This window comes from Oncorhynchus keta, chromosome 1 (genome assembly GCF_023373465.1).
Source record: "Oncorhynchus keta strain PuntledgeMale-10-30-2019 chromosome 1, Oket_V2, whole genome shotgun sequence".
Taxonomy (NCBI): Eukaryota; Metazoa; Chordata; class Actinopteri; order Salmoniformes; family Salmonidae; genus Oncorhynchus; species Oncorhynchus keta.
This window is the reverse complement of record NC_068421.1, coordinates 23,030,689-23,057,214: the sequence shown is the minus strand read 5'-3', so window position 1 is coordinate 23,057,214 and position 26,526 is coordinate 23,030,689. Positions and strand designations below refer to the sequence as shown.

General features: G+C 44.7%; 1 protein-coding gene and 1 long non-coding RNA gene across 3 annotated transcripts in view; one reads left to right on the top strand and one right to left on the bottom strand.

The window, feature by feature from the left end:
- LOC118396094 (uncharacterized) overlaps positions 1–3,226 on the top strand; it is a 40,231-nt gene extending 37,005 nt beyond the window's left edge. The window contains exons 2-4 of the long non-coding RNA XR_004828131.2: positions 1,510–1,616; positions 1,824–2,373; positions 2,649–3,226. This is a non-coding gene — a long non-coding RNA (uncharacterized LOC118396094). The remainder of the gene's footprint in view (positions 1–1,509; positions 1,617–1,823; positions 2,374–2,648) is intronic.
- The window catches only part of LOC118395899 (serine/threonine-protein kinase ULK2-like), a 71,626-nt gene extending 49,481 nt beyond the window's left edge, over positions 1–22,145 (bottom strand). The window contains exons 1-3 of one of the 2 annotated variants that reach the window (XM_035790090.2): positions 20,820–22,145; positions 14,831–14,923; positions 14,607–14,648 (exon numbers count right to left, since the gene is read on the bottom strand). In XM_035790090.2, the coding sequence (XP_035645983.1) occupies positions 14,607–14,648; positions 14,831–14,923; positions 20,820–20,909 (225 nt within the window). In that variant the 5' untranslated portion in view covers positions 20,910–22,145. The remainder of the gene's footprint in view (positions 1–14,606; positions 14,649–14,830; positions 14,924–20,819) is intronic. The other variant, XM_035790011.2, reaches the window with a different exon arrangement.
- Between the last annotated feature and the right edge of the window lie 4,381 nt (positions 22,146–26,526).

Below are 26,526 nucleotides of genomic sequence, written 5' to 3'. Positions count from 1 at the left end.
ACAAGCTTCCCACAATAAGTTGTGGGTGAATTTTGGCCCATTCCTCCTGACAGAGCTGGTGTAATTGAGTCAGGTTTGTAAAGCCTCCTTGCTCGCGCACGCTTTTTCAGTTCTGCTCACAAATGTTCTATTGGATTGAGGTCAGGGCTTTGTGATGGCCACTCCAATACCTTGACTTTGTTGTCCTTAAGCCATTTTGCCACCAAGCTTTAACTGGGACCAAGCTTTAACTTCCTGACTGATGTCTGACTGATGTCTTGAGATGTTGCTTCAATATATCCACATCATTTTCTATCCTCATGATGCCATCTATTTTGTGAAGTGCACCAGTCTCTCCTGCAGCAAAGCACCCCCACAACATGATGCTGCCACCCCCGTGCTTCACGGTTGGGATGGTGTTCTTTGGTTTGCAAGCCTCCCACTTTATCCTCCAAACATAACAATGGTTATTATGGCCAAACAGTTCTATTTTTGTTTCAACAGACCAGAGAACATTACTCCAAAAAACTATGATCTTTGTCCCCATGTGCAGTTGCAAACTGTAGTCTGGCATTTTTATGGCCGTTTTGGAGCAGTGGCTTCTTCCTTGCTGAGCGGCCTTTCAGGTTATGTCTGTATAGGACTCGTTTTACTGTGGATATAGACACTTATGTACCGGTTTCCTCCAGCATCTTCACAAGGTTCTTTGCTGTTGTTCTGGGATTGATTTGCATTTTTCACACCACAGTACGTTCATCTCTAGGAGACAGAACGAGTCTCCTTCCTGAGCGGTATGATGGCTGTGTGGTCCCATGGTGTTTATACTTGCATACTATTGTTTGTACAGATGAATGTAGTACCTTCAGGCATTTGGAAATTGCTCCCAAGGATGAACCAGACTTGTGGAGGTCTACAATTTTTTATCTGAGGTCTTGGCTGATATCTTTGGATTTTTCTATGATTTCAAGCAAAGAGGCACTAGGTTTGAAGGTAGGCCTTGAAATACATCCACTGGCACACCTCAAATTGACTCAAACGATGTCAATAAGCCTATCAGAACTTCTAAAGCGATGACATAATTTTATGGAATTTTCCAAGCTGTTTAAATGCACAGTGAATTTAGTGCATGTAAACTTCTGACCCACTGGAATTGTGATCCAGTGAATTATAAGTGAAGTAATCTGTCTGTAAACATTTGTTGGAAAAATTACGTGTCATGCACAAAGTAATGTCCTAACCGACTTGCCAAAACTATTCTTTGTTAACAAGAAATTTGTGGAGTGGTTGAAAAACAAGTTTTAATGACTCCAACATAAGTATATGTAAACTTCCGACTTCAACTGTAAGTATATTATTTGTATGCATATTTCCCATCACCCAATGAACAACCACAATACCAGTCTGGTGTTAAGCTGACTGTGCTGTGTTGACATATCCTGTAAATGACATCTGCTGCTTTAGATTGAACGTTCATATCTCAGTTATTGTTTTAATATCTACAAAAGAATAAGCCATTTTCTTTACTTTCAGAGTGCGAGCTGATCAAGGGTTCGAAAATGTGGATATTGCCAGATGTTCACTGTTTGAGGAACAGGCCGGAGAAGCCTTATTGTTGGCAAAAGTGTCCATAACCAGAGGTAAGTAAACTGTTCTGTGTTCTTTTTCGCTCTTCCTCTTACATGGAACCTGTCTCACATGCATTAATTTAAAAATGCTTAAGATGTCAGCTGCTAATTTTCAGATTTACATCACAAACACTTAGCCATTTTCACTGGACTATCAAGCCCGTTGATGCCACATTTATATCATCACTAATACAGATTTGTTTATTTTGAGCATTCCAGATTCAGCAGGTGGAGGACCTGCTTTAGCAGGAAGATCATCTGGAAACACTGACAATGGGTCATTGTTCCTGACATCCCATGCTCCCTGTCTACTGAGAATCTTGCTGTGCTCCAACGTCAAGTGAACCCTACCAACGACTCATCTTTTGGTCAGGACATATACATGCATGCTCTTCGATTAGTATTGAGTCTCCAACCTTTTCAGGTGCAGTCCTCCCACACTATATAGGATATTGTTTTAGCCCCAGTGCCACTCTTGATAATGGCAAACATTTTGTATTTTTTGGAGGAGGGTGAAAGGATAGCAGGCCCAGCTGTCAAAGTGAGAGGGGAGGCTATTCTGCATAGAGCGGGTACTTGTGTGTAGTCTATTTCTTGTGAGCTTTTCTGTCCTCAGATACAGAGAGCTGTGAAAGCCTGTCTGCAGATTAAGAGGTCCCAATGAAGAGCAGGGGTTTTCAGTCCTGGTGCTGGGGACTCAAAACGTTTGTTTGTGCCTTGGCACTACACAGCCGATTCAAATGATCAAGTCACCATCAAGCTTCAAATGGTATTTATGTATTCATTTCTGATGCTATCCTGCTATTGTCACATGCTACACATGCATCCATCTATCCAATGTTATGATTGTTTTGTAAGGGATATTATACTTATATTATACAGGAAGTATTATTAAAGAGATGCTTTAGATTGGGACTACTAAACCTCTATTTGTATTACAGAGTTAATGATCCAAGGTCAGTTTTGCATTTCACCTCCTGATGACTGACAGTGTTAGAATTTTAAAAAACTAAGCTAAATCATGCGCTCTCTATCCATCTGTAGGTGTTTTGATGTGAGAGAGGAAGACCCGAGGAAATCCCGTCAGCGCCGCCTCACCCGCTCTTAAGATAATCTACGGGCCGACTGGGAGTCCAAGGCTGGTTAGAAGACACCGCTAGAGACACTATGTAATTGTGATGAACTGAGAGAATATTAGGGTGGCACTAATTCATTAATCATATGCTGTCTTCCCTGCTCCTCTGTTTTACCTCTCTCCCCACCTCTTTCTTGTATTTATAATGAATGTATTATGTATTTATAACACCTGGATAATGAACTTTCAATAAAGCGTTTCACATTCTCCACTGGTTGAAATTAAGTATCTCATTAAGATACTACACCTATCCTGTGTCCTCAGATTAATTTTATTTTTATTTTATTTTACCAGGCAAGTCAGTTAAGAACAAATTCTTATTTTCAATGACGGCCTAGGAACAGTGGGTTAACTGCCTGTTCAGGGGCAGAACGACAGATTTGTACCTTGTCAGCTCGGGGGTTTGAACTCGCAACCTTCCGGTTACTCGTCCAGCGCTCTAACCACTAGGCTACCCTGCCGATGATGAAGGGAGTTAGATTTGCATAGGTGTATTTCTGTATATTGGGGCGGCAGGGTAGCCTAGTGGTTAAAGTATTGGACTAGTAACTGGAAGGTTGTAAGTTCAAATCCCCGAGCTGACAAGGTACAAATCTTTTGTCTCTTCATTAACTAACATATTCCTCCAATTGTACATTTTTGATTGACTCGTCATGAAGTTATAACTACTTACCGTAATGTTTTGTCAGCCATCTTTGCTGAAGAAAATCAACAGGGACGGGTGGCTAGCGTCAAATTCGTCATTGGAACCACTCGATATGATTGGTCATATAAAAACCTTGGGACCCAAATGCGTAATGAGTGCTCTAACGCCCCCTTGGTATGACGATAAAAGCTTGGCACACACGTTATCCTATTCTTCTCTGCAGATCCTCTCAAGCTCTGTCATGTTGGATGGGGAGTGTTGCTGCACACCTATTTTCAGTTCTCTCCAGAGACGTTAGATCGGGCTCAAGCTCAGGCTCTGGCAGGGACACAAGGGCGTTCAGCGACTTGTTCCGAAGCCACTCCTGCATTGTTTTGGCAGTGTGCTTAGGGTCGTTGTCCTGTTGGAAGATGAACAGTCGCCCAAGTCTGAGGTCCCGAGTGCTCAGGTTTTCATCAATGACCTCTCTACTTTGCTCTGTTTTATCTTTCCTTCGATCTGTATCTTTCCTTCAAATGACTTCAATCTTGGTTTCATCAGACCAGAGAATTTTGTTTCTCATGGTCTGAGAGTCCATTAGATGCCTTTTCGCAAACTTCAAGCAGGCTGTCATGTGCCTTTCACTGAGGTGTGGCTTCCGTCAGGCCACTCTACCATAAAGGCCTGATTGCTGGAGTGCTGCAGATGGTTGTCCCAGAAACCCTAGACTCACTCCAATTCGCATACCGCCCAAACAAAGCTGTAATACAACAAAATGTGGAAAAAGTTGAGGGGTCTGAATACACTGTATATTGAGTCTTTGGTTTGGTTTCCACAGCGACTTGAAATATGTGCAGGAGGTAGAAAGTCAGAAATCTCTCTCACACACACGTGCTCACCAAGAAAATGTGTGAAACTTGGTTAGAGACCACATTCACAGACCTGGAATAGCCACAATGTGATCGTATGAGAGCACGTGTGTATGCATGATTGATATAATAGTTGTGAGTGTGTATGTTCTAGTGATTGCTGTGTGTGTGTGTGTTGAGCCATGACAGACACATTAGTTTGAGTGTGCATTCTGTGTGTGCATGACACCATACCCAAACCGTCCATCCGCGTGCGCCATTGTGTGCAAATCGAGTTTGTCCCCCACACCAAACGCGATCACGACACACAGGTTGAAATATCAAAACAAACGCTGACCCAATTATATTGATTTGGGGACAGGTACAAAAGCATTAAACATGTATGGCAATTTAGCTAGCTAGCTTGCTGTTACTAGCTAATTTGTCCTATTTAGCTAGCTAGCTTGCTGTTACTAGCTAATTTTTCCTGGGATATAAACACTGATTTGTTATTTTACCTGAAAAGCCCAAGGTCCTCTACTTCGACAATTAACCCACAGTGGTCAACCGAATCGTTTCTAGTCATCTCTCCTCCTTCCAGGTTTTTTCTTCTTTGGACTTTATATGGCGATTGGCAACTAGCTTTCTTAATAAGGTGTATTACCACAACCGACCTCGGGTCATCTTTCAGTCACATGTGGGTATAACCAATGAAGAGATTGCACGTGGGTATATGCTTCTAAAAATCCAACGAGGAGATGGGAGAAGCAGGACTTGCATCGCATTCTGTGTCACAAATAGAACTGACTTCAATTTTAGCACTTGGCAACGCAGACGCTCGTTGGCGCGCGCGAGCAGTGTGGGTGCAATAATTGAATAACATGTACACTACTGTTCAAAAGTTTGGGGTCACTTGGAAATGTCCATGTTTTTTAAAGAAAACCACATCTTGTACAACACTGTGTATTACTCCCTTCACAGAATAGTGCAAACTGGCCCTAACCAGAATAGAAAGAGGCGTAAGAGGCGTCAACAGTGAAGAGGCAACTCCGGGATGCTGACCTTCTAGGCAGAGTTGCAAAGAAAAAGCCATATCTCAGACTGTCCAATAAATAGTAAAGATTAAGATGGGAAAAACACAGACAGAGTTGCAAAGAATAAGGTCCTCTGTCCCCTATCTAGAATGCCAGCATCCCGGAGTTGCCTCTTCACTGTTGACTTTGAGACTGGTGTTTTGCGGGTACTATTTAATGAAGCTGCCAGTTGAGGACTTGTGAGGTGTCTGTTTCTCAAACTAGACACTCTAATGTACTTGTCCTCTTTCTCAGTTGTGCACCAGGGCCTCCAACTCCTCTTTCTATTCTGGTTAGGGCCAGTTTGCACTGTTAGGTGAAGGGAGTAGTATACAGCATTGTACGAGATCTTCAGTTTCTTGGCAATTTCTCACATGGAATAGCCTTCCTTTCTCAGAACAAGAATAGACTGATGAGTTTCAAAACAAAGTTCTTTGTTTCTGGACATTTTGAGCCCGTAATCGAACCCACAAATGCTGATGCTCCAGAAACTCAACCAGTCTAAATGGCAGTTTTATTGCTTCTTCTATCAGCATAACAGTTTTCAGCTGTGCTAACATAATTGCAAAAGGGTTTTCTAATGATCAATTAGCCTTTAAAAATTATAAACTTGGATTAGCTAACACAACGTACCGTTGGAACACAGGAGTGATGGTTGCTGATAATGGGCCTCTGTACGCCTATGTAGATATTCCATAAAAAATCTGCCGTTTCCAGCTACAATAGTCATTTACAACATTAACAAAGTCTTCACTGTATTTCGGATCAGTTTGGTGTTATTTTAATGGACAATTTTTGTGTGCTTTTCTTTCAAAAACAAGGACATTTCCAAGTGACCCCAAACTTTTGAACGGTAGTGTATGTTTTTATTTATTTTGCAACGCTTGCGAACACGACGCGGGTGGTGGGGTCAGCATGTGAGTGGAAGTCTCCATGTATAGCCCTCAGAGTGTGTACTGTATACTACATATGAATGACTGATATCACAACATCTGTGATGTGTGTCTGTAGGCTAGGCTTTATGTTTTGCCCGCATTGAGATCTAAAGGAGCCCTCACAGTGCAGCGGGCCTTTGAAAGGTCAATGTGCCCCAGCAGCGTTCTCTAACGAGGCACCACCTCACACTCCTACAAACACCCAGCGACAGTGCTCCTACCCTCAGCTAATGACCGTCGACTGTAAACAGACCACACTTTCTTAATTGGCATTTCAGCGTTGTGGCATCAATAACCACCAGACGCCCTCCACCTCAACTGAGGTGGTGCCACCTCAACAGACCTGTTAGTTTTTCTTTAAGAAGCCTTCCTGTTCTCCACTCATTACCTGTACTAACTGCATCTGTTTGAACTCGTTACCTGTATAAAAGACACCGGTCCACACACTCAATCAAACAGACTCCAACCTCTCCACAATGGCCAAGATCAGAGAGATGTATAAGGACATCAGTGATAAAAGACCTGCACAAGCCTGGGATGGGCTACAGGACAATAGGCAAGCAGCTTGGTGTGAAGGCAACAACTGTTGGCGCAATTATTAGAAAATGGAAGAAGTTCAAGATGACGGTCAATCACCCTCGGTCTGGGGCTCCATGCAAGATCTCACCTCGTGGGGCATCAATGATCATGAGGAAGGTGAGGGATCAGCCCAGAACTACACGGCAGGACCTGGTCAATGACCTGAAGAGAGCTAGGACCACAGTCTCAAAGAAACCCATTAGTAACACACTACGCCGTCATGGATTAAAATCCTGCAGCACACACAAGGTTCCCCTGCTCAAGACAGCCCAGAAACCTGACGGATCTGGAGAAGGTCTGTATGGAGGAGTGGGCCAAAATCCCTGCTGCAGTGTGTGCAAACCTTGTCAAGAACTACAGGAAACGTAGGATCTCTGTAATTGCAAAGGTTTCTGTACCAAAAATTAAGTTCTGCTTTTCTAATGTATCAAATACTTATGCCATGCAATAAAATGCAAATTCATTACTTAGAAATCATACAATGTGATTTTCTGGATTTTTGTTTTAGATTCCGTCTCTCACAGTTTAAGTGTACCTATGATAAAAAATTACAGACCTCTACATGCTTTGTAAGTAGGAAAACCTGCAAAATCGGCAGTGTATCAAATACTTGTTCTCCTCACTGAATATGTCATCATTATCAAGTTATGAAATTATTGTTATTTTACGGTAAAATCTCTTTTGGGCTTAGTTGTTTGTGGTCAATTTGCAGTGTACAAATCACTATAATTATGTTCAGCCCGCAGCTGAATCAAGCTGCCTTCCCCTGCGCTAGGCCTTACTAACATTAAAGCTACAATATGTTACTTTTTGGATGACCCGACCAAATTCACAAAGAATTGTGAGTTGTAGATCTGTCATTCTATTTTTAAAAAAGTCTAAGAAGCCGTAGATCAGTTTTGTGTGCCATTTTGATGCTTCCCATTCTTAAGTTACATTTTTATGTCTTTTACTTTTGGTATTGTACATCTTCAAAAAAGCTAAAAATACATTACTTGTAGATATTGAAAATATATTTCACAACGGTTTAGCTACAACAGTGCAATAATTAGCTACACTCTAAATGGCGACATCGAGCGAGAGACGGAGAGCGAGCTAGAGACTGCAACAGAACGAGCGAGCGACTGCGACAGAACGAGCCCAAACAGATCCACAGATGATGCAATTTTTATTGCACTCCACACTGCCCTTTCCCACCTGGACAAAAGAACACTTATGTGAGAATGCTATTCATTGACTACAGCTCAGCGTTCAACACCATAGTGGCCTCAAAGCTAATCACTAATCTAAGGATCTTGGGACTAAACACCTCCCTCTGCAACTGGATCCTGGACTTCCTGAAGGGCCGCCCCCAGGTGGTGAGGGTAGGTAGCAACACATCTGCCACGCTGATCCTCAATACTGGAGCTCCCCAGGGGTGCGTGCTCAGTCCCCTCCTATACTCACGGTTCACCCACGACTGCATGGCCAGGCATGACTCCAACACCATTATTATGTTTGCAGACGACAACAGTGGTAGGCCTGATCACCGACAATGACGAGACAGCCTATAGGGGGAAGTCAGAGACCTGGCCAGGTGGTGCCAGAACAACAACCTATCCCTCAACGTAACCAAAACTAAGGAGATTATTGTGGACTACAGGAAAAGGAGGACCGAGCACGCCCCCATTCTCATCGACGGGGCTGTAGTGGAGCAGGTTGAGAGCTTCAAGATCCTTGGTGTCCACATCAGCAACAAACTAGAATGGTGCAAACACACCAAGACAGTCGTGAAGAGGGCACGACAAAGCCTATTCCCCCTCAAGAAACTAAGAAGATTTGGCATGGGTCCTGAGATCCTCAAAAGGTTCTACAGCTGCAACATCGAGAGCTGGTTGCATAACTATCTGGTACGGCAATTGCTCGGCCTCCGACCGCAAGGCACTACCGAGAGTACATCACCGCAAGGCACTACGGCCCAGTACATCACTGGGCTAAGCTGCCTACCATCCAGGACCTCTACACCACGCAGTGTCAGAGGAAGGCCCTAAAAATTGTCAAAGACCCCAGCCACCCCAGTCATAGACTGTTCTCTCTACTACCACATGGCAAGCGCTACCGGATTGCCAAGTCTAGGACAAAAAGGCTTCTCAACAGTTTTTACCCCCAAGCCATAAGACTCCTAAACAGGAAATCAAATGGCTACCCAGACAATTTGCAATGTGTGCCCCCAACCCCTCTTTTTACACTGCTGCTATTCTCTGGTTAACATATATGCATAGTCACTTTAATTATACGTTCATTATACATTCATACTACCTCAATTGGGCCGACCAACCAGTGCACCCGCATATTGGCTAACCAGGCTATCTGCATTGTGTCCCACCCACCAACCCCTCTTTTACGCTACTGCTACTCTCTGTTCATCATATATGCATAGTCACTTTAACCATATCTAGATGTACAGTGGGGCAAAAGAGTATTTAGTCAGCCACCAATTGTGCAAGTTCTACCACAATACTTATTTTCCACCACAATTTGCAAATAAATTCATTAAAAATCCTACAATGTGATTTTCTTGATTTTTTTTCTCATTTTGTCTGTCATAGTTGAAGTGTACCTATGATGAAAATTACAGGCCTCTCATCTTTTTAAGTGGGAGAACTTGCACAATTGGTGGCTGACTAAATACTTTTTTGCCCCACTGTACATACTACCTCAATCAGCCTGACGAACCGGTGTCTGTATGTAGCGTCGCTACTGTATATAGCCTGTCTTTTTACTGTTGTTTCTTTACCTACCTATTGTTCACCTAATACCTTTTTTGCACTATTGGTTCGCGCCTGTAAGTAAGCATTTCACCGTAAGGTCTACACCGGTTGTATTCAGAGCACATGACAAATAAACTTTGATTTGATGAGACAGAGGGCGCGCGCGAGACACAAGAGGGCGCGCGCGAGACACAGAGGGCGCGCGCGAGACACAGAGGGCGCGCGCGAGACACAGAGGGCGCGCGCGAGACACAGAGGGCGCGCGCGAGACACAGAGGGCGCGCGCGAGACACAGAGGGCGCGCGCGAGACACAGAGGGCGCGCGCGAGACACAGAGGGCGCGCGCGAGACACAGAGGGCGCGCGCGAGACACAGAGGGCGCGCGCGAGACACAGAGGGCGCGCGAGACACAGAGGGCGCGCGCGAGACACAGAGGGCGCGCGCGAGACACAGAGGGGCGCGCGAGACACAGAGGGCAGACACAGAGGGCGCGCGAGACACAGAGGGCGCGCGAGACACAGAGGGCGCGCGAGACACAGAGGGCGCGCGCGAGACACAGAGGGCGCGCGAGACACAGAGGGCGCGCGCGAGACACAGAGGGCGCGCGCGAGACACAGAGGGCGCGCGCGAGACACAGAGGCGCGCGAGACACAGAGGGCGCGCGCGCGCGCGCGAGACACAGAGAGACACAGCGCGCACAGAGGGCGCGCGAGACACAGAGGGCGCGCGCGAGACACAGAGGGCGCGCGAGACACAGAGGGCGCGCGCGAGACACAGAGGGCGCGCGCGAGACACAGAGGGCGCGCGCGAGACACAGAGGGCGCGCGCGAGACACAGAGGGCGCGCGCGAGACACAGAGGGCGCGCGCGAGACACAGAGGGCGCGCGCGAGACACAGAGGGCGCGCGCGAGACACAGAGGGCGCGCGCGAGACACAGAGGGCGCGCGCGAGACACAGAGGGCGCGCGCGAGACACAGAGGGCGCGCGCGAGACACAGAGAGCGCGCGCGAGACACAGAGAGCGCGCGCGAGACACAGAGAGCGCGCGCGAGACACAGAGAGCGCGCGCGAGACACAGAGAGCGCGCGCGAGACACAGAGAGCGCGCGCGAGACACAGAGAGCGCGCGCGAGACACAGAGAGCGCGCGCGAGACACAGAGAGCGCGCGCGAGACACAGAGAGCGCGCGCGAGACACAGAGAGCGCGCGCGAGACACAGAGAGCGCGCGCGAGACACAGAGAGCGCGAGAGAGACACAGAGAGCGCGCGCAAGACACAGAGAGAGACACAGAGAGCGCGCGAGAGACACAGAGAGCGCGCGAGAGACACAGAGAGCGCGCGAGAGACAGAGAGCAGACACAGAGAGCGCGCGAGACACAGAGAGCGCGCGAGACACAGAGAGAGCGCGCGAGACACAGAGAGCACACAGAGAGCGCGCGAGACACAGAGAGCGCGCGCGAGACACAGAGAGCGCGCGCGAGACACAGACAGACACAGAGAGAGACACAGAGAGCGCGCGCAAGACACAGAGAGAGACACAGAGAGCGCGCGAGAGACACAGAGAGCGCGCGAGAGACACAGAGAGCGCGCGAGAGACACAGAGAGCGCGCGAGAGACACAGAGAGCGCGCGAGAGACAGAGAGCGCGCGAGAGACACAGAGAGCGCGCGAGAGACACAGAGAGCGCGCGAGAGACACAGAGAGCGCGCGAGAGACACAGAGAGCGCGCGAGAGACACAGAGAGCGCGCGAGAGACACAGAGAGCGCGCGAGAGACACAGAGAGCGCGCGAGAGACACAGAGAGCGCGCGAGAGACAACTAAATAAACAAAGAACATGGGAAGAAACAAAGAAGAGAAATGAGTGCAATAGAAAGAGAGTGAAAAGAAAGCCTAGAAAGAGAGGACGCTTGGAGGCCTAACACCCATCTCTAACACTGCAACACTATCTTCGTTTCCCTCTAAACGCCGAAGCCGCAGTCTTTTCTCTCTTTCATTTCAGACGGCATCTCTAAGCCCCACTGCCTGTGTGCCAAAGGCGACAGCTGCAGAGGCGAGAGATGGCCCAGGGAGAGTACAGCCCTGCCAATGGGAGGAGAGGGGGGAGCGAGAGACAGACTCTAAGACAAGCTACACACAAAGCCCAAACCAGTGTCTTCAGTTATGGGGAGTGTTCTGTGGCAATCCTATTCACTTCCAGGTAGAAGTTGCCCCTCCCCCTAATCACATATCTAGGATCAGATTCCCTGACACCCAATCCAAATCTTAATCATAAGGGGTATGAAAAGATAAATCGGCATCTTGTGCCTGTATTAGTGGATGTAACCTACTTCCACTCATCCAGTCTGTTCAGCATTGACAAGGGACTTTTCAAACACATTTTACATCACACACTACATTAGCATAACGGAAATGTCTGACTCTATAAGTGGTGATTACATCAGGGGCGTGGCCGGAGGGATGAAGGGAGGAGGGCCGGATGGGTAGAGCAGGGTCCCGGTGGGAGGCTTACATAAACACAGGAAGTGCCTCACCGTGTGGGCAGCGCTGCTTGATCATCACTTCAGTAGCTCTCTCTAATACCATTCTTTCAATCTCTCCCAATTGGGTGGAGCCCTACCAGAAAGTATTTTTATAGCTAGAGAATGCAGAGAGACTCATAGCGCTACCTGCTAACCATGGAGTGAACAATGAAGCCCACACAGGGCTGAGCTGGAGTTTCAAAGGCTGTTCCCTGTTCTTTAACAGAAGGCTCTCAGTGATTTCCATGCTGACCCAAAGCTACAGGTTTACTAGTCACCATGAAGTAAGGTCATGATGAGCTTGACTAACGCCTGACCTTTGGTGGCGGCCATTTTGTCCCCCACCTTGGACCACCCTGCCCCTGGACAGATCACTGAGGACAGTCGGTGGTGAGTTCTGATGGCGACCAGGGAGATGTTGGGCCGTACAATGCATGCTGCTGGTATAACCATGGACAGTCATGTGGTGTCATGTGACTGAGAAGCTCCCAGGCTCCACCAGTCAGTCAGTGGTCACAGCCTTGGCCCACCAGTCAGTGATCCGTCAGAGTTAATGGTTTACACATCATGACCACTGACTTTACACACAGACTTCTGCTCTGGACATATGCAGTCAGCTCCACATGGACCGGATAAACACAGAAAAGGTCTACTCAGGAGGGTGGCAACCCATTCTAATGTGTTTGTCTGGCTCACTGGTCAGCTTGTGATCGAGAGTGTTCTGCCTGTATGCTGCTGCATTGCCCTGCACTGTACGATTTTGCTAGTTATAATGACTCAAACCATTTTCTTCAAGCCATTTAGGTCTAATTGAGCACTGTTGTTGAGAATGGCTAGATGAAACGAAGACCGGTCAGTATAAAAAGCACCTGAGTGAACTGTAGGCTCAGTCAGTATGCAGCCTCCGAGTTTTAGTGACGCTCGGCCAACTCGGCGGCCGTAGTAGTAGTGACGCTAGGCCAACTCGGCTGTAGTAGTAGTGACGCTAGGCCAACTCGGCGGCCGTAGTAGTGACGCTAGGCCAACTCGGCGGCCGTAGTAGTGACGCTAGGCCAACTCGGCTGCAGTAGTAGTGACGCTAGGCCAACTCGGCTGTAGTAGTAGTGACGCTAGGCCAACTCGGCTGTAGTAGTAGTGACGCTAGGCCAACTCGGCTGTAGTAGTAGTGACGCTAGGCCAACTCGGCTGTAGTAGTGAGCTGGCCACGCTAGTAGTAGTGACCAACTCGGCTGTAGTAGTAGTGACGCTAGGCCAACTCGGCTAGTAGTAGTGACGCTAGGCCAACTCGGCTGTAGTAGTAGTGACGCTAGGCCAACTCGGCTGTAGTAGTAGTGACGCTAGGCCAACTCGGCTGTAGTAGTAGTGACGCTAGGCCAACTCGGCTGTAGTAGTAGTGACGCTAGGCCAACTCGGCTGTAGTAGTAGTGACGCTAGGCCAACTCGGCTGTAGTAGTAGTGACGCTAGGCCAACTCGGCTGTAGTAGTAGTGACGCTAGGCCAACTCGGCTGTAGTAGTAGTGACGCTAGGCCAACTCGGCTGTAGTAGTAGTGACGCTAGGCCAACTCGGCTGTAGTAGTAGTGACGCTAGGCCAACTCGGCTGTAGTAGTAGTGACGCTAGGCCAACTCGGCTGTAGTAGTAGTGACGCTAGGCCAACTCGGCTGTAGTAGTAGTGACGCTAGGCCAACTCGGCTGTAGTAGTAGTGACGCTAGGCCAACTCGGCTGTAGTAGTAGTGACGCTAGGCCAACTCGGCTGTAGTAGTAGTGACGTAGGCCAACTCGTGACGCTAGGCCAACTCGGCTGTAGTAGTAGTGACGCTAGGCCAACTCGGCTGTAGTAGTAGTGACGCTAGGCCAACTCGGCTGTAGTAGTAGTGACGCTAGGCCAACTCGGCTGTAGTAGTAGTGACGCTAGGCCAACTCGGCTGTAGTAGTAGTGACGCTAGGCCAACTCGGCTGTAGTAGTGACGCTAAGGCCAACTCGGCTGTAGTAGTGACGCTAAGGCCAACTCGGCTGTAGTAGTGACGCTAAGGCCAACTCGGCTGTAGTAGTGACGCTAGGCCAACTCGGCTGTAGTAGTGACGCTAAGGCCAACTCGGCTGTAGTAGTGACGCTAAGGCCAACTCGGCTGTAGTAGTGACGCTAAGGCCAACTCGGCTGTAGTAGTGACGCTAAGGCCAACTCGGCTGTAGTAGTGACGCTAGGCCAACTCGGCTGTAGTAGTGACGCTAGGCCAACTCGGCTGTAGTAGTGACGCTAGGCCAACTCGGCTGTAGTAGTGACGCTAGGCCAACTCGGCTGTAGTAGTGACGCTAGGCCAACTCGGCTGTAGTAGTGACGCTAGGCCAACTCGGCTGTAGTAGTGACGCTAGGCCAACTCGGCTGTAGTAGTGACGCTAGGCCAACTCGGCTGTAGTAGTGACGCTAGGCCAAATCGGCTGTATTAGTGACGCTAGGCTAACACAGTAGACACACTCGGTATACCTGCAATCAACTGAGCTCTACCTTACTTCAATGGAAAACAAGATAAGGACTTACCTGGACATCATAAAGCGCCACAATGTTCTCATGTTGAAGTTCCTGGAAAACAAGTACATTAGTGATGCTACTGTACCTTTGACGTGACAACTGGCTTCTATTTAGATTTATAAGTCAAGGCCTTTCAGTCAAACATGATGACTAATGTAAGATCGATGTCAACTCATTCTTTAAATACGTTTCCAAGTTAAGTGAGAAGGAATTAGGTTAAGCATACTACTCACCTTGAGGATTTTGATTTCCTTGCCAAGCAGGATCTGGGACTTGGAGAGGTTCTTCTTGGTAATGCTCTTGACCGCCACCTCCCAATCAGTCTTCTGCAGTCGGAGGAAGGAGTGACATAAAGGAACAACTAGTTAAAATCCCTTTAAACATGTTCAGTTCCTCAATCACTTACACTAATGACAAGGGAAGCTTGTGTGTGTAAAGCTCAGGCCAACTGGCCTTTAATTGCTTTGTGTGCACTGTGTATCATCATTTGTGAGAGATATACATGGGGATATCTTGGACAATAAACCAAACACAGGTTTCTTAAGTTTCTATCAGATAGACTGAATGAAGAAACAGTCAAATCAGTTATCATGCGCTTGACAGTTATCATGCGCTTGATGGTTTTTGCAACTGCACTTGAAGAAACTTCCAATTTTCCGGATTGACCGACCTTAATGTCTTAATGGACTGTTGTTTCTCTTTGCTTATTTGAGCTGTACTTGCCATAATATGGATTTGGTATTTTACCAAATAGGGCTATCTTGTTTGGTCTCCCGAGTGGTGCAACGATGTAAGGCACTGCATCACGGCCGGTGATTGCGAGTCACACAGGGCGGTGCACAACTGGCCCAGCATTGTCCGAGGTAGGGTTTGGCCGGGGTAGGCCGTCATTGTAAATATTTGACCAAGAAGAAGAGTGATGGAGTGCTGCATCAGATGACCTGGCCTCCACAATCATCCGACCTCAACCCAATTGAGATGGTTTGGGATGAGTTGGACCACAGAGTGAAGAAAAAGCACCCAACAATTGCTCAGCATATGTGGGAACTCTTTCAACTGTTGGAAAAGCATTCCAGGTGACTACCCCATGAAGCTGGTTGAGAGAATGCCAAAAGTGGGCAAAGCTGTCGTCAAGGCAAATGGTGGCTACTTTGAAGAATAACAAATATTTGTTTAACACCTTTTTGGTTAATACATGATTCCATGTGTGTGTTAACTCATAGTTTTGATGTCTTCACCATTATTCTACAATGTTGAAAATAGCAAAAATAAAGTAAAACCATTGAATGAGTAGGTATGTCCTAACTTTTGACTGGTACTGTATTGCAAGGGAAGCAATACAACTTTCCCTCAAAATAGTTGTACAATGTGCTCAGCAATACAATAAAATTTGGTGGGCATGCATAATGTTGATGCATTGGAATAGAAGGTATGGAGAATGTTAAAGAGCCTGTAGGATTATTTAAAAAAGCAGTTGGGAAATGAATATTTGAATTTCAAATACAATGTGAGTATATTTAAGTGGTTTAAATGATTCACTTCCCTACTAACCTTCTAAAGGTGCCAAAATTGTATTCTGCCAAAAATGACAGTGCGAGACATGTTTTGCATAACGTAACATTTCACACATGCGAACAAAGAACACCATCACACAGTGTTTCACAGTTTATTGAGCACAGAGACAAAAATCAGGTGTCTCAGGCAGTATTTGTGTAACCTACCAAACAATGTACAGTGTATTCTGAAAGTATTCAGACCCTTTGACTTTTTCCACATTTTGTTGTTACAGCCTTATTCCAAAATGTAGTAAATAGTTTTGTCTCAATCTACACACAATACAGCATAATGACAAAGCAAAAACAGATTTTAAATTTTAGCAATTTATAAATGAAAACCCCCGGAAATATCAGATTTACATAAGTATTCAGACCCTTTACTCAGTACTTTTTTGAAGCACCTTTGGCAGTGATTACAGCCTTGAGTGTTCTTGGTTATGATGCTACAAGCTTGGCACCTGTATTTGGGGAATTTCTCCCACTTTTCTCTGCAGATACTCTCAAGCTCTGTCAGGTTGGATGAGGAGCTTCACTGCACAGCTATTTTCAGGTCTCTTCAGAAATGTTAGATCGGGTTCAGGTACGGGCTCTGGCTGGACCACTCAAGGACATTTAGAAAGCCACTCCAGCATTCTCTTGGCTGTGTGCTTAGGGTCGTTGTCCTGTTTGAAGGTGAACCTTTGTCCCAGTCTGAGGTCCCGAGCACTCTGAAGCAGGTTTTCATCAAGGAACTCTGTACTTTGCTCTGTTCATCTTTCCCCTCGATCCTAACTAGTCTCCCAGTCCCTGCAGCTGAAAAACATTCCCACAGCATGATGATGCCACCATCATGCTTCGCCATAGGGTTTCCTCCAGACGTGACGCTTGGCATTTTTTTATATATATTTTTTTTACCTCTATTTAACTAGGCAAGTCAGTTAAGAACAAATTCTTATTTTTAATGACGGCCTAGGAACAGTGGGTTAACTGCCTGTTCAGGGGCAGAACGACAGATTTGTACCTTGTCAGCTCAGGGGTTTGAACTTGCAACCTTCCGGTTACTAGTCCAACGCCCTAACCACTAGGCTACCCTGGTGGTTAGTCTTGGTTTCATCAGACCAGACAATACTGTTAACCATGGTCTGAGAGTCCTTTGGGTTCCTTTTGGAAAACTACAAGTGGGTTGTCATGTGCATTTTACCAAGGAGTGCCTTCCTTCAGGCCACCACCATTAAGGCCTGATTGCTGGAGTGCTGCAGATATGGTTGTTCTTCTGGAATGTTCTCCCATCTCCACAGAGGAACTCTGTAGCTCTGTCAAAGTGATCATCGGGCTCTTGGTCACCTCCCTGACCAAAGCCCTTCTTTCCCGATTGCTCAGTTAGACCGGGCGGCCAGCTCTGAGTTCACGGTCTTCTTGGGGACCTTCAATGCTGCAGAATTTTTAAGTACCCTTCCACAGATCGGTGCCTCGACACAATCCTGCCACGGAGCTGTACGGACAATTCCTTTCTCCTTACGGCTTGATTTTTTCTCTGACATGCACTGTCAACTGTGGGAGCATATATAGACAGATGTGTGCTTTTCCAAATCATGTCCAATCAAATCATGTCCAATCAATTGAATTGACAACACATGGACTCCAAGTTGTAAAAATATCTCAAGGATGAACAATGGAAACAGGATACCCCTGAACTCTGAATAAATAAGGTATTACTCATAAATAAGGTATTTCTGTTTCTATTTTTTGTAAATAAGCAAAAAACTGCTTTTGTCATTATGGGGTATTATGTGGAGATTGATAAAATAAAAAATGTTTGTCAAAAGGCTGTAATGTAACAAAATGTGGAATCAAGGGGTCTAAATACTTTCCGAATGCACTGTATAGCAAGTGTCGTAGAAGGCATAATTTTACAATGTCGCAGTCCAGAAATGCCAAAATCCTGGACCTCTGATGGAGACGGTCATCAACACATGCTTCTCTTTAGGACCATTTATGTGCCCAGGCCCCATAGGCTACCTCAATAACCTTGACTAACCAGTGCCCCGCAAATGTAATCTGTCCCGTATTGTTTCTTTTTATTTATTTATTTATTTTTACTTCAGTTGATTTTAGTAAATACTTCCTTAAAAAACATGAGCTGGCGCACACCCAGAAACATTATTTTGTGTGGAGGTGCTGACTAATGGCAAATAAACTTTATTTTTTATTTTTTAAAGAGTCGCACACTCCATATATAAACTCCCAGTAATTTATTGGGAAAATCACCTTTATTGGGGGTACGACTATTTTTTATAGTTTATAGGAAATACTTAACACTTTTTTCCCCTAAAACTGCATTGTTGGGTAAGGGCTTGTAAATCAGCATTTCACTGTACATACAGTGTTACATGTTGTATTCGGAGGATGTGACAATGTTTTTACTTGAACTGTTGGAATAATAGAAATAGAATGATTATTCTAATTCTATAGTTATAATAGTATAATATAATAGTACTGACAACTAATGAAAACGCCAGGGAGGAGTTATTGTGACAGGTTAGGAAGCCAAGTATTGACAAGTGTTTCCTAGGAGACCCTATAATCTTTGACTACATTGAATGCTTTCTCTTAGCTACTTCATGTAGCTAACATATTCATCCTTTGCACATTCCGCTTTGCTTTAGAAGATACTTTTGCACAAGCATGATTTAAGTCTATACCATCACTGAAACTGTATTATCAGGCTGTATAGTTAATTACCTTTGTTCTAACTAGTTAGCTAACTAGCAATTAGTGGCTAAGAAGATTTAGGCCCAACTTGCTAAGAAAATACATCTGCAAACAGCTGGTTTGTAGAGTAATAAACAAACTAATAGTGTAATTATAGAAGGCTAGTGGAGTTATACTAAGAAGCAAAGTGAAAACAGCATCATTGTCATCAACATTGTTGCGTATGCTGCATTGACCATGCAGACTGAATGCAAGTGTCTCATGGTCGAGGAACAACAAATGCACTCCTTGAGTGACAGGGGGCAGGGTTAGGTCTGTGTGGAAAGCGGCACGGAGAGAGAGCAGAAAGAGATGACTCAATTAGTGAAGTAAACTATAAGAATGGATGTTACACACGGCCTATCCCATTTAACAAAATATTAAAATACCATATAGAAGTAAAAACCCAAAAGAGCTCCATGTATCAATCAGTATATCGTAAAATACAGGTATACCGCACAGCCCGAGATCCCACCCTTGTCACCAATGTAGCGAGAGAAATTTACATTTTAGTAATTTAGCAGACAAAATCCAGAATAGAAAAGACAACAGGCAAATGCAGACGAGGTCCCACTGTCTAAATCAGGGATGGGCAACTGTCAGCCCGTGGGCCGCATGAAGGCCCTCGGATCAATTTCCAGTTTCAATTTAGGAACTAATTCTGAATGTCAACTTACTGTTGCGAGTTCGAATATACAAGGTGCAATTTTGAAATTTGGTTGTGCATTACCAGTTTTTCCCTTGTTATGTAAGACACTGACAGTCAGTCATTTAGTACATATCAGCTAAACTATTTTAGATTGCTAAATTAGTTTTGCAGACAGCTATCCAAACGTGTTATTAGCATAGAATTACCTGCTGGGGGCCCCCTATTGATTTTGTCAGGTGAGTCTCTCCAACCCTATGGCAAAATGTGTAGAATTGTACTAAATTAACTAAAATGTTAATTTTAAAAAGTCTCTCCATTGTTAAGAGGGGAGACACTAAAATGCTTTGCCGACAATGTGGGGGGGAATGGATGTGGATACACAGACTCGCGAGCAACTGTGGCAATAGGGTAGCATGGTGACATCATCCCTGGAAGCATCACACAGTGAGATAGATGTGGAGCAGGCTCAGACATAAGTAACATTCTCTCCTCTCTGACCGTCCTTCAGCTGCGCCTTGATCAACAGAACAGTTTGGTCCACATCCCCATCATGGACAGTCACCACAGTCCTGTCAGTCAGTCAAGATGCTTTGTTATCACTGGTGTGTGACCAATCAAGCTAATAGAACGAATGTATCATCACTAGACTATCATCTCATTGTATTGGTCATTCAAAAAAAAAAAAACACTGTCAAGAAAGCATTGATGTGTAGACTATTATCATGGCTCATATCATCACTGAAGATGGAGAAAGAAGACCTCTTGAGGAGGAAAAACCAGAAGACATGCTCCTTTCTCTCCACCTTGTCTAGGCTGGCTACGTCAGTGAGCTATTCACTGCTTTTTGAGTCATCCGTTTCATGAATGAACGGCTGGCATCTCAATGCACCCCAGTGCCAGACCATAACGCAAGATTGCACAACATCGCATGATCGAGGCTTATGAAACAATAACATGCATAATCAAACATGTAAATAATAACATTGTTATATTTGAATAAGGTAAGCCTGTAAATGGATATCATTGTATTTCATTGCAATACTTGCATCACTAATAACAAATATTTAAACATCTAGTTAGTTGAAGGAAAACTAAACAAAATGATGCCAAATGACAGTTAATTTACTGCAGTGCAATGCCATTGACCCAGATTTATATAAACGTCACCACTCTCACGTAACCTCAGAGAAAAATATAGGAGAGGGAAGGTAGGGAAGGAGTAGGGAGGAGACAAGCAATGCAATGGGAAAAATGGAGATGCAGACCTTTAATGTTCCAGATATTTACCTTTCTGTGCCTTCCTTTGAACACCACAGCAAAAGCACCATGTCCCACTAGGTCCTTTCTGCTGTATTCAAAGTCTCCAACAGTCTCCATTGTCAACGTAACTGTCCAATTTTGGTCAGGTGTCAAAAGGTTCTTTCTTCAGTAATGCACTTTGAAGGATGCTCTCTTTTGATAGTGGAACCTTGATTTAGCTGTCAAGCAAACTAGTGATTGTGGCGTTAACAGAATACAAGTCAGTTTTACAAGGACAAGCATGCATTCCAGTCCACCTTTGATATTGCCTGAGAAACAGCCAGGTGATGATGCAACTGATCACGTTTAAAATGGGATGAAAAACTGGAGCTAGTGTCAAATTCTTCCCTGTCAGTAGCCAATTACAACAGATTATATAAGGTTTTACCTGGAACTATTTCCACAATCAGACACTGCAGTCAGCTGTACGCATGGCTGGCCACAATCCCAAGGTACACAATGTCAGTCCCTACTGCCAGCTGTCATTTTCTGATCCAGATTGCTAGCGTTGCAAACTGGCTAGTTAGTTATTTAAATATGCATTTAGATGGCAAACACATTTGCTCAAAAACTGCTTTGCCAGACATTCTACATGATGTCAAGTGTCCTGGATAAATAGATTGCAAGCTTCAAACACCCACAAACACTTCAACTATATAACCAGAGTGACATGCTGCGCTGACAAGCGTCATGTTGTCCATGCATTGTAGCTGGCAAGCAACCATGCTAACAACATTTTATATAGTTAGCTAGCTAGCTACCTTAAACGTTAGCTTCATGCTAACTAAACAGAATATCAATTGAATGGACGGATATCAATGTGATTTTCAGATTATCGCAAGAAAATACAAAATACAGGCCTAACGTTATATATGTGCCTGAAAAACTATGAAATGCAACACCAATGAGTTTGAATAGAATGTGTGTAAGTCACAGCCAGCTAACGCTGTCATAATAGTCCTCTTGTGGCGAGATGTTCAAACCAGGTGACGTCTCTCCTCTTCGAAAACAATGATGTTCGTGCGATTCTCTTCAATGTAATCCAAAATGCATCTATTCAAATTCCTTGATTTTCATCATTGGGCCATCACATCTCAGTCACGGGGCGAAAATCATTGGGTCAGCAAGAAAATGGCAACCGATTCAAGTGAACCTTTACAGTACGACAAGTAAAACCATTCAACGTATGTCCCTTATTACGCTTCACCTGAAAATTCATTTTGGCTTCGTCTTGTCCCTTCCCATCACATTAACCAGGTACAGCGTTGTCTGCTGACACGCTACGAATGTCAATACAGAGCAAATTGCGAAAAGAGTACCGTGACACATATTTTACACCATATCCCTCCGCGGACTACGTCAATGCGCAATATAGTTCCATGGTGTCATCGGTCATCTCCGTTTGCCCAGAACTAAAATCTCGCTTTGTAGCATTGATTTAATTTGAATAACAACATATTACATCCTTCATTGTAAATATATGGATCGTATTAATTCAATTAAATATGTAATTACTTAGCTCCCTCCAAAATAACTTCACAGTCACACTTATAAACTGTGTATAAAAGTACCCCCTACTCCTACTGAATTAATTGTTAATTTCTTGATTCATTCTCTATGGTACATTTTACTTGCACAAAATCAAATATCAGTTCCCAAATGCAATATTTTTTAAAACTTCAAATCGAATATTTAATCAAACATTTAGAATTAGTCAATGACAAAAAAAACAATATGTATTCTTACAACTCTACCTTAGGTTTACAATTGGAACCCCTGACCTTTTTCTTTGTATTTGATTGGAGGTAACTGTTGTCACTGGCAAATTCATGTGTAGTGATTTTTATTCATCATTTTTGTTTAATTTCATAAGAATACAATATATTTGTAGTTATGTCCTATGCTTATTTGTAATTGTATTGTAATTTCAATAATACAAAGAAAAAAAATAACTATTCAATAATACAAAGAAAAAAAACGAAAGTATTTTGTAATTGGTCACATGCTCGATCCACGAGAGACTTTCATTTAGGCTACCCATCTTTTGCTGTTCAATTAACTGATATGGATCGACCAGAAGCAAGGTGTGTTTGATTAAAAAACAGAAACCATACAATTGTTTGACTGACACCCACAAGATAAATGCGGCGTTCATGTGCTTGTTGGAACTAGGAAACTCGAAAATGTCCGATTTACTGATTCGTTGACTGACTAGGTAAAAAAAATAGGCAGATGTACCCTTGAGCAAGGCACTTAACCCTAATTGCTCCTGCAAGTCACTCTAGATAAGAGCTTCTGCTAAATGACAAACATACTGTATCATTAACAAATTTAGCCTATCGACTGTCATCACGTGTACAGTAATTTGATATCCTTATCTCACTATGTCTTGAGATGATATTTCAATCCTAAGTACCCCAAGGATGTATATGTACCACATGCCATGGTCAGCCCCTTCTAGTGTTCTAGAGGCAGTGATAGGCTACCTGAGATTTGCATTATCATTCTACTTTGCAGCAAGAGTTCAGTGTGTCAAATCGGAGGGCATGCTGTCCGGTCCTCTGGCAGTCTCTATGGGGGTGCCACAGGGTTCAATTCTCAGGCCGACTCTTTTCTCTGTATATATCAATGATGTTTCTCTTGCTGCGGGCGATTCCCTGATCCACCTCTACGCAGACGACACCATTCTGTATACTTCCGGCCCGTCCTTGGACACTGTGCTATCTAACCTCCAAACGAGCTTCAATGCCATACAACACTCCTTCCGTGGCCTCCAACTGCTCTTAAACGCTAGTAAAACCAAATGCATGCTTTTCAACCGTTCGCTGCCTGCACCCGCACGCCCGACTAGCATCATCACCCTGGATGGTTCCGACCTAGAATATGTGGACATCTATAAGTACCTAGGTGTCTGGCTAGACTGTAAACTCTCCTTCCTGACTCATATCAAACATCTCCAATCTAAAATCAAATCTAGAGTCGGCTTTCTATTCCGCAACAAAGCCTCCTTCACTCACGCCGCCAAACTTACCCTAGTAAAACTGACTATCCTACCGATCCTCGACTTCGGCGATGTCATCTACAAAATAGCTTCCAACACTCTACTCAGCAAACTGGACGCAGTTTATCAAAGTGCCATCCGTTTTGTTACTAAAGCACCTTATACCACCCACCACTGCGACCTGTATGCTCTAGTCGGCTGGCCCTCGCTACATATTCGTCGCCAGACCTACTGGCTCCAGGTCATCTACAATTCCATGCTAGGTAAAGCTCCGCCTTATCTCAGTTCACTGGTCACGATGGCAACACCCACCCGTAGCACACGCTCCAGCAGGTGTATCTCACTGATCATCCCTAAAGCCAACACCTCATTTGGCCGCCTTTCGTTCCAGTTCTCTGCTGCCTGTGACTGGAACGAATTGCAAAAATTGCTGAAGTTGGAGACTTTTATCTCCCTCACCAACTTCAAACATCTGCTATCTGAGCAGCTAACCGATTGCTGCAGCTGTACATAGTCTATCGGTAAATAGCTCACCCAATTTTACCTACCTCTTCCCCATACGGTTTATATTTATTTACTTTTCTGCTCTTTTGCACACCAATATCTTTACCTGTACATGACCATCTGATCATTTATCACTCCAGTGTTAATCTGCAAAATTGTAATTATTTGCCTTCCCCCTCATGCCTTTTGCACACAATGTATATAGACTCTCTTTTTTGTCTTTTTTTTCTACTGTGTTATTGACTTGTTAATTGTTTACTCCATGTGTAACTCTGTGTTGTTGTCTGTTCACACTGCTATGCTTTATCTTGGCCAGGTCGCAGTTGCAAATGAGAACTTGTTCTCAACTAGCCTACCTGGTTAAATAAAAAATAATAATAATAATAATTTTAGCATCTGATTGTAAGCTCCAGACTGGTCCTTCATGCCTTTGCTTTGTATATGTTGCCCCCTTTTGGATTTATTCAGGTATGACATATCCCTTGATCACATTTGAAAAATAAAAACTGCTGACTCCCTTGTCACTTAATGTCCTGGATCCTTTATTAATTAATTTGTGCATGAACTAAGTAGGCCTATAGTTTATTAGTGTGACTTGCTCTTCTTCATGGAGATGAATTTGCATTCAATTTTTGTTTGTGTATTATGCTAATTAGATTTCCTTGTGGGTGTGATGGATGTGAAACGGCTAGCTTAGTTAGCGGTGGTGCGCGCTAAATAGCGTTTCAATCGGTGACGTCACTTGCTCTGAGACATTGAAGTAGTAGTTCCCCTTGCTCTGCAAGGGCCATGGATTTTGTGGAGCGATGGGTAACGATGCTTCCTGGGTGTCAGTTGTTGATGTGTGCAGAGGTTCGCGCCCGGGTATGGGCGAGGGGATGGTTTAAAGTTACACTGTTACATGGGCATGGACATAACAGGAAAACAAAGACAGAAAGGCCTTTTATGCAATTATATTTAATCAATTGGTCAATACAATAGTTGGGTTACTTGCTCTATGAAGAGCATTTGAATGGCTTGGATAAGCCTTTGGATATGGTGTATCCTGACAAAAAGGAGAGGTTTGGAAGGTTTCTCCTGTTGAAAGGTGGAAAGGTGGAGGGGAGGTCCTCTGGGAGTCCAGACGTGGCAGCATATGTAACTATGTTGGGTGCTTTTTGAGCATCTACAGGTCCTCAAAAAGTTCTACAGCTGCACCATCAAGAGAATTCTGACCACTTGGTATGGCAACTGCTACAGAGGGTAGTGTGTACGGCCCAGTACTTCACTGGTGCCAAGCTTCCTGCCATCCGGGACCTCTATACCATGCCGTGTAAGAGGAATGTCCTAAAAATGGTTAAAGACTCCAGCCACCCAAGTCTTAGACTGTTCTCTCTGCTACCGCATGGTAGTCCTCAGCAACTCTGGGACCAAAAGGATCCTTAACAGAAAAGGATCCTTAACAGTTAATCCAATTGCTGCCCAGACTATTTGCATTGTCCCCCTTATTTTTTATGATTTAGAATTATTTTCTGTACTGACTCTCTTGCACAGGCTCGATGTACACTCACCGGACTGTAACCGCACACACATGCATATTGACAACAAACACTAACATTCCTTCACACATGCTGCTGCTATTCTCTGTTTATTATCTATGCACAGTCACTTTACCCCTACCTACATGTACATATTCCCTCAATTACATTACATGTTCACTACATGTGCTCCTCAAACATCTCAGTCTAAATTCATTGGCATTAATATGGAGTTGGTCCCCCCCTTTTTTGTTGTTGCTATAACAGCCTCCTCTCTTCTGGTGGGAAGGATTTCTACTCGATGTTGGAACATTGCTGCAGTGACTTGCTTCCATTCAGCCACAAGCGCATTAGTGAGGTCGGGCACTGATGTTGGGCGATTAGGCCTGGCTCGCAGTCATTGTTCCAATTCATCCCAAAGGTGTTCGATGGGGTTGAGGTCAGGGCTCTGTGCAGGCCAGTGAAGTTCTTTTACACCGATCTTGACAAACAATTTCTGTATGGATTTTGATTTGTGCATGGGGCACTGTAATGCTGAAACCGGAAAGAGCCTTCCTCAAACTGTTACCAGAAAGTTGGAAGCACAGAATCGTCTAGAATGTCATTGTATGCTGTAGCGTTAAGATTTCCCATTCACTGGAACTAACGGGTCCAGCCTGAACCATGAAAAACA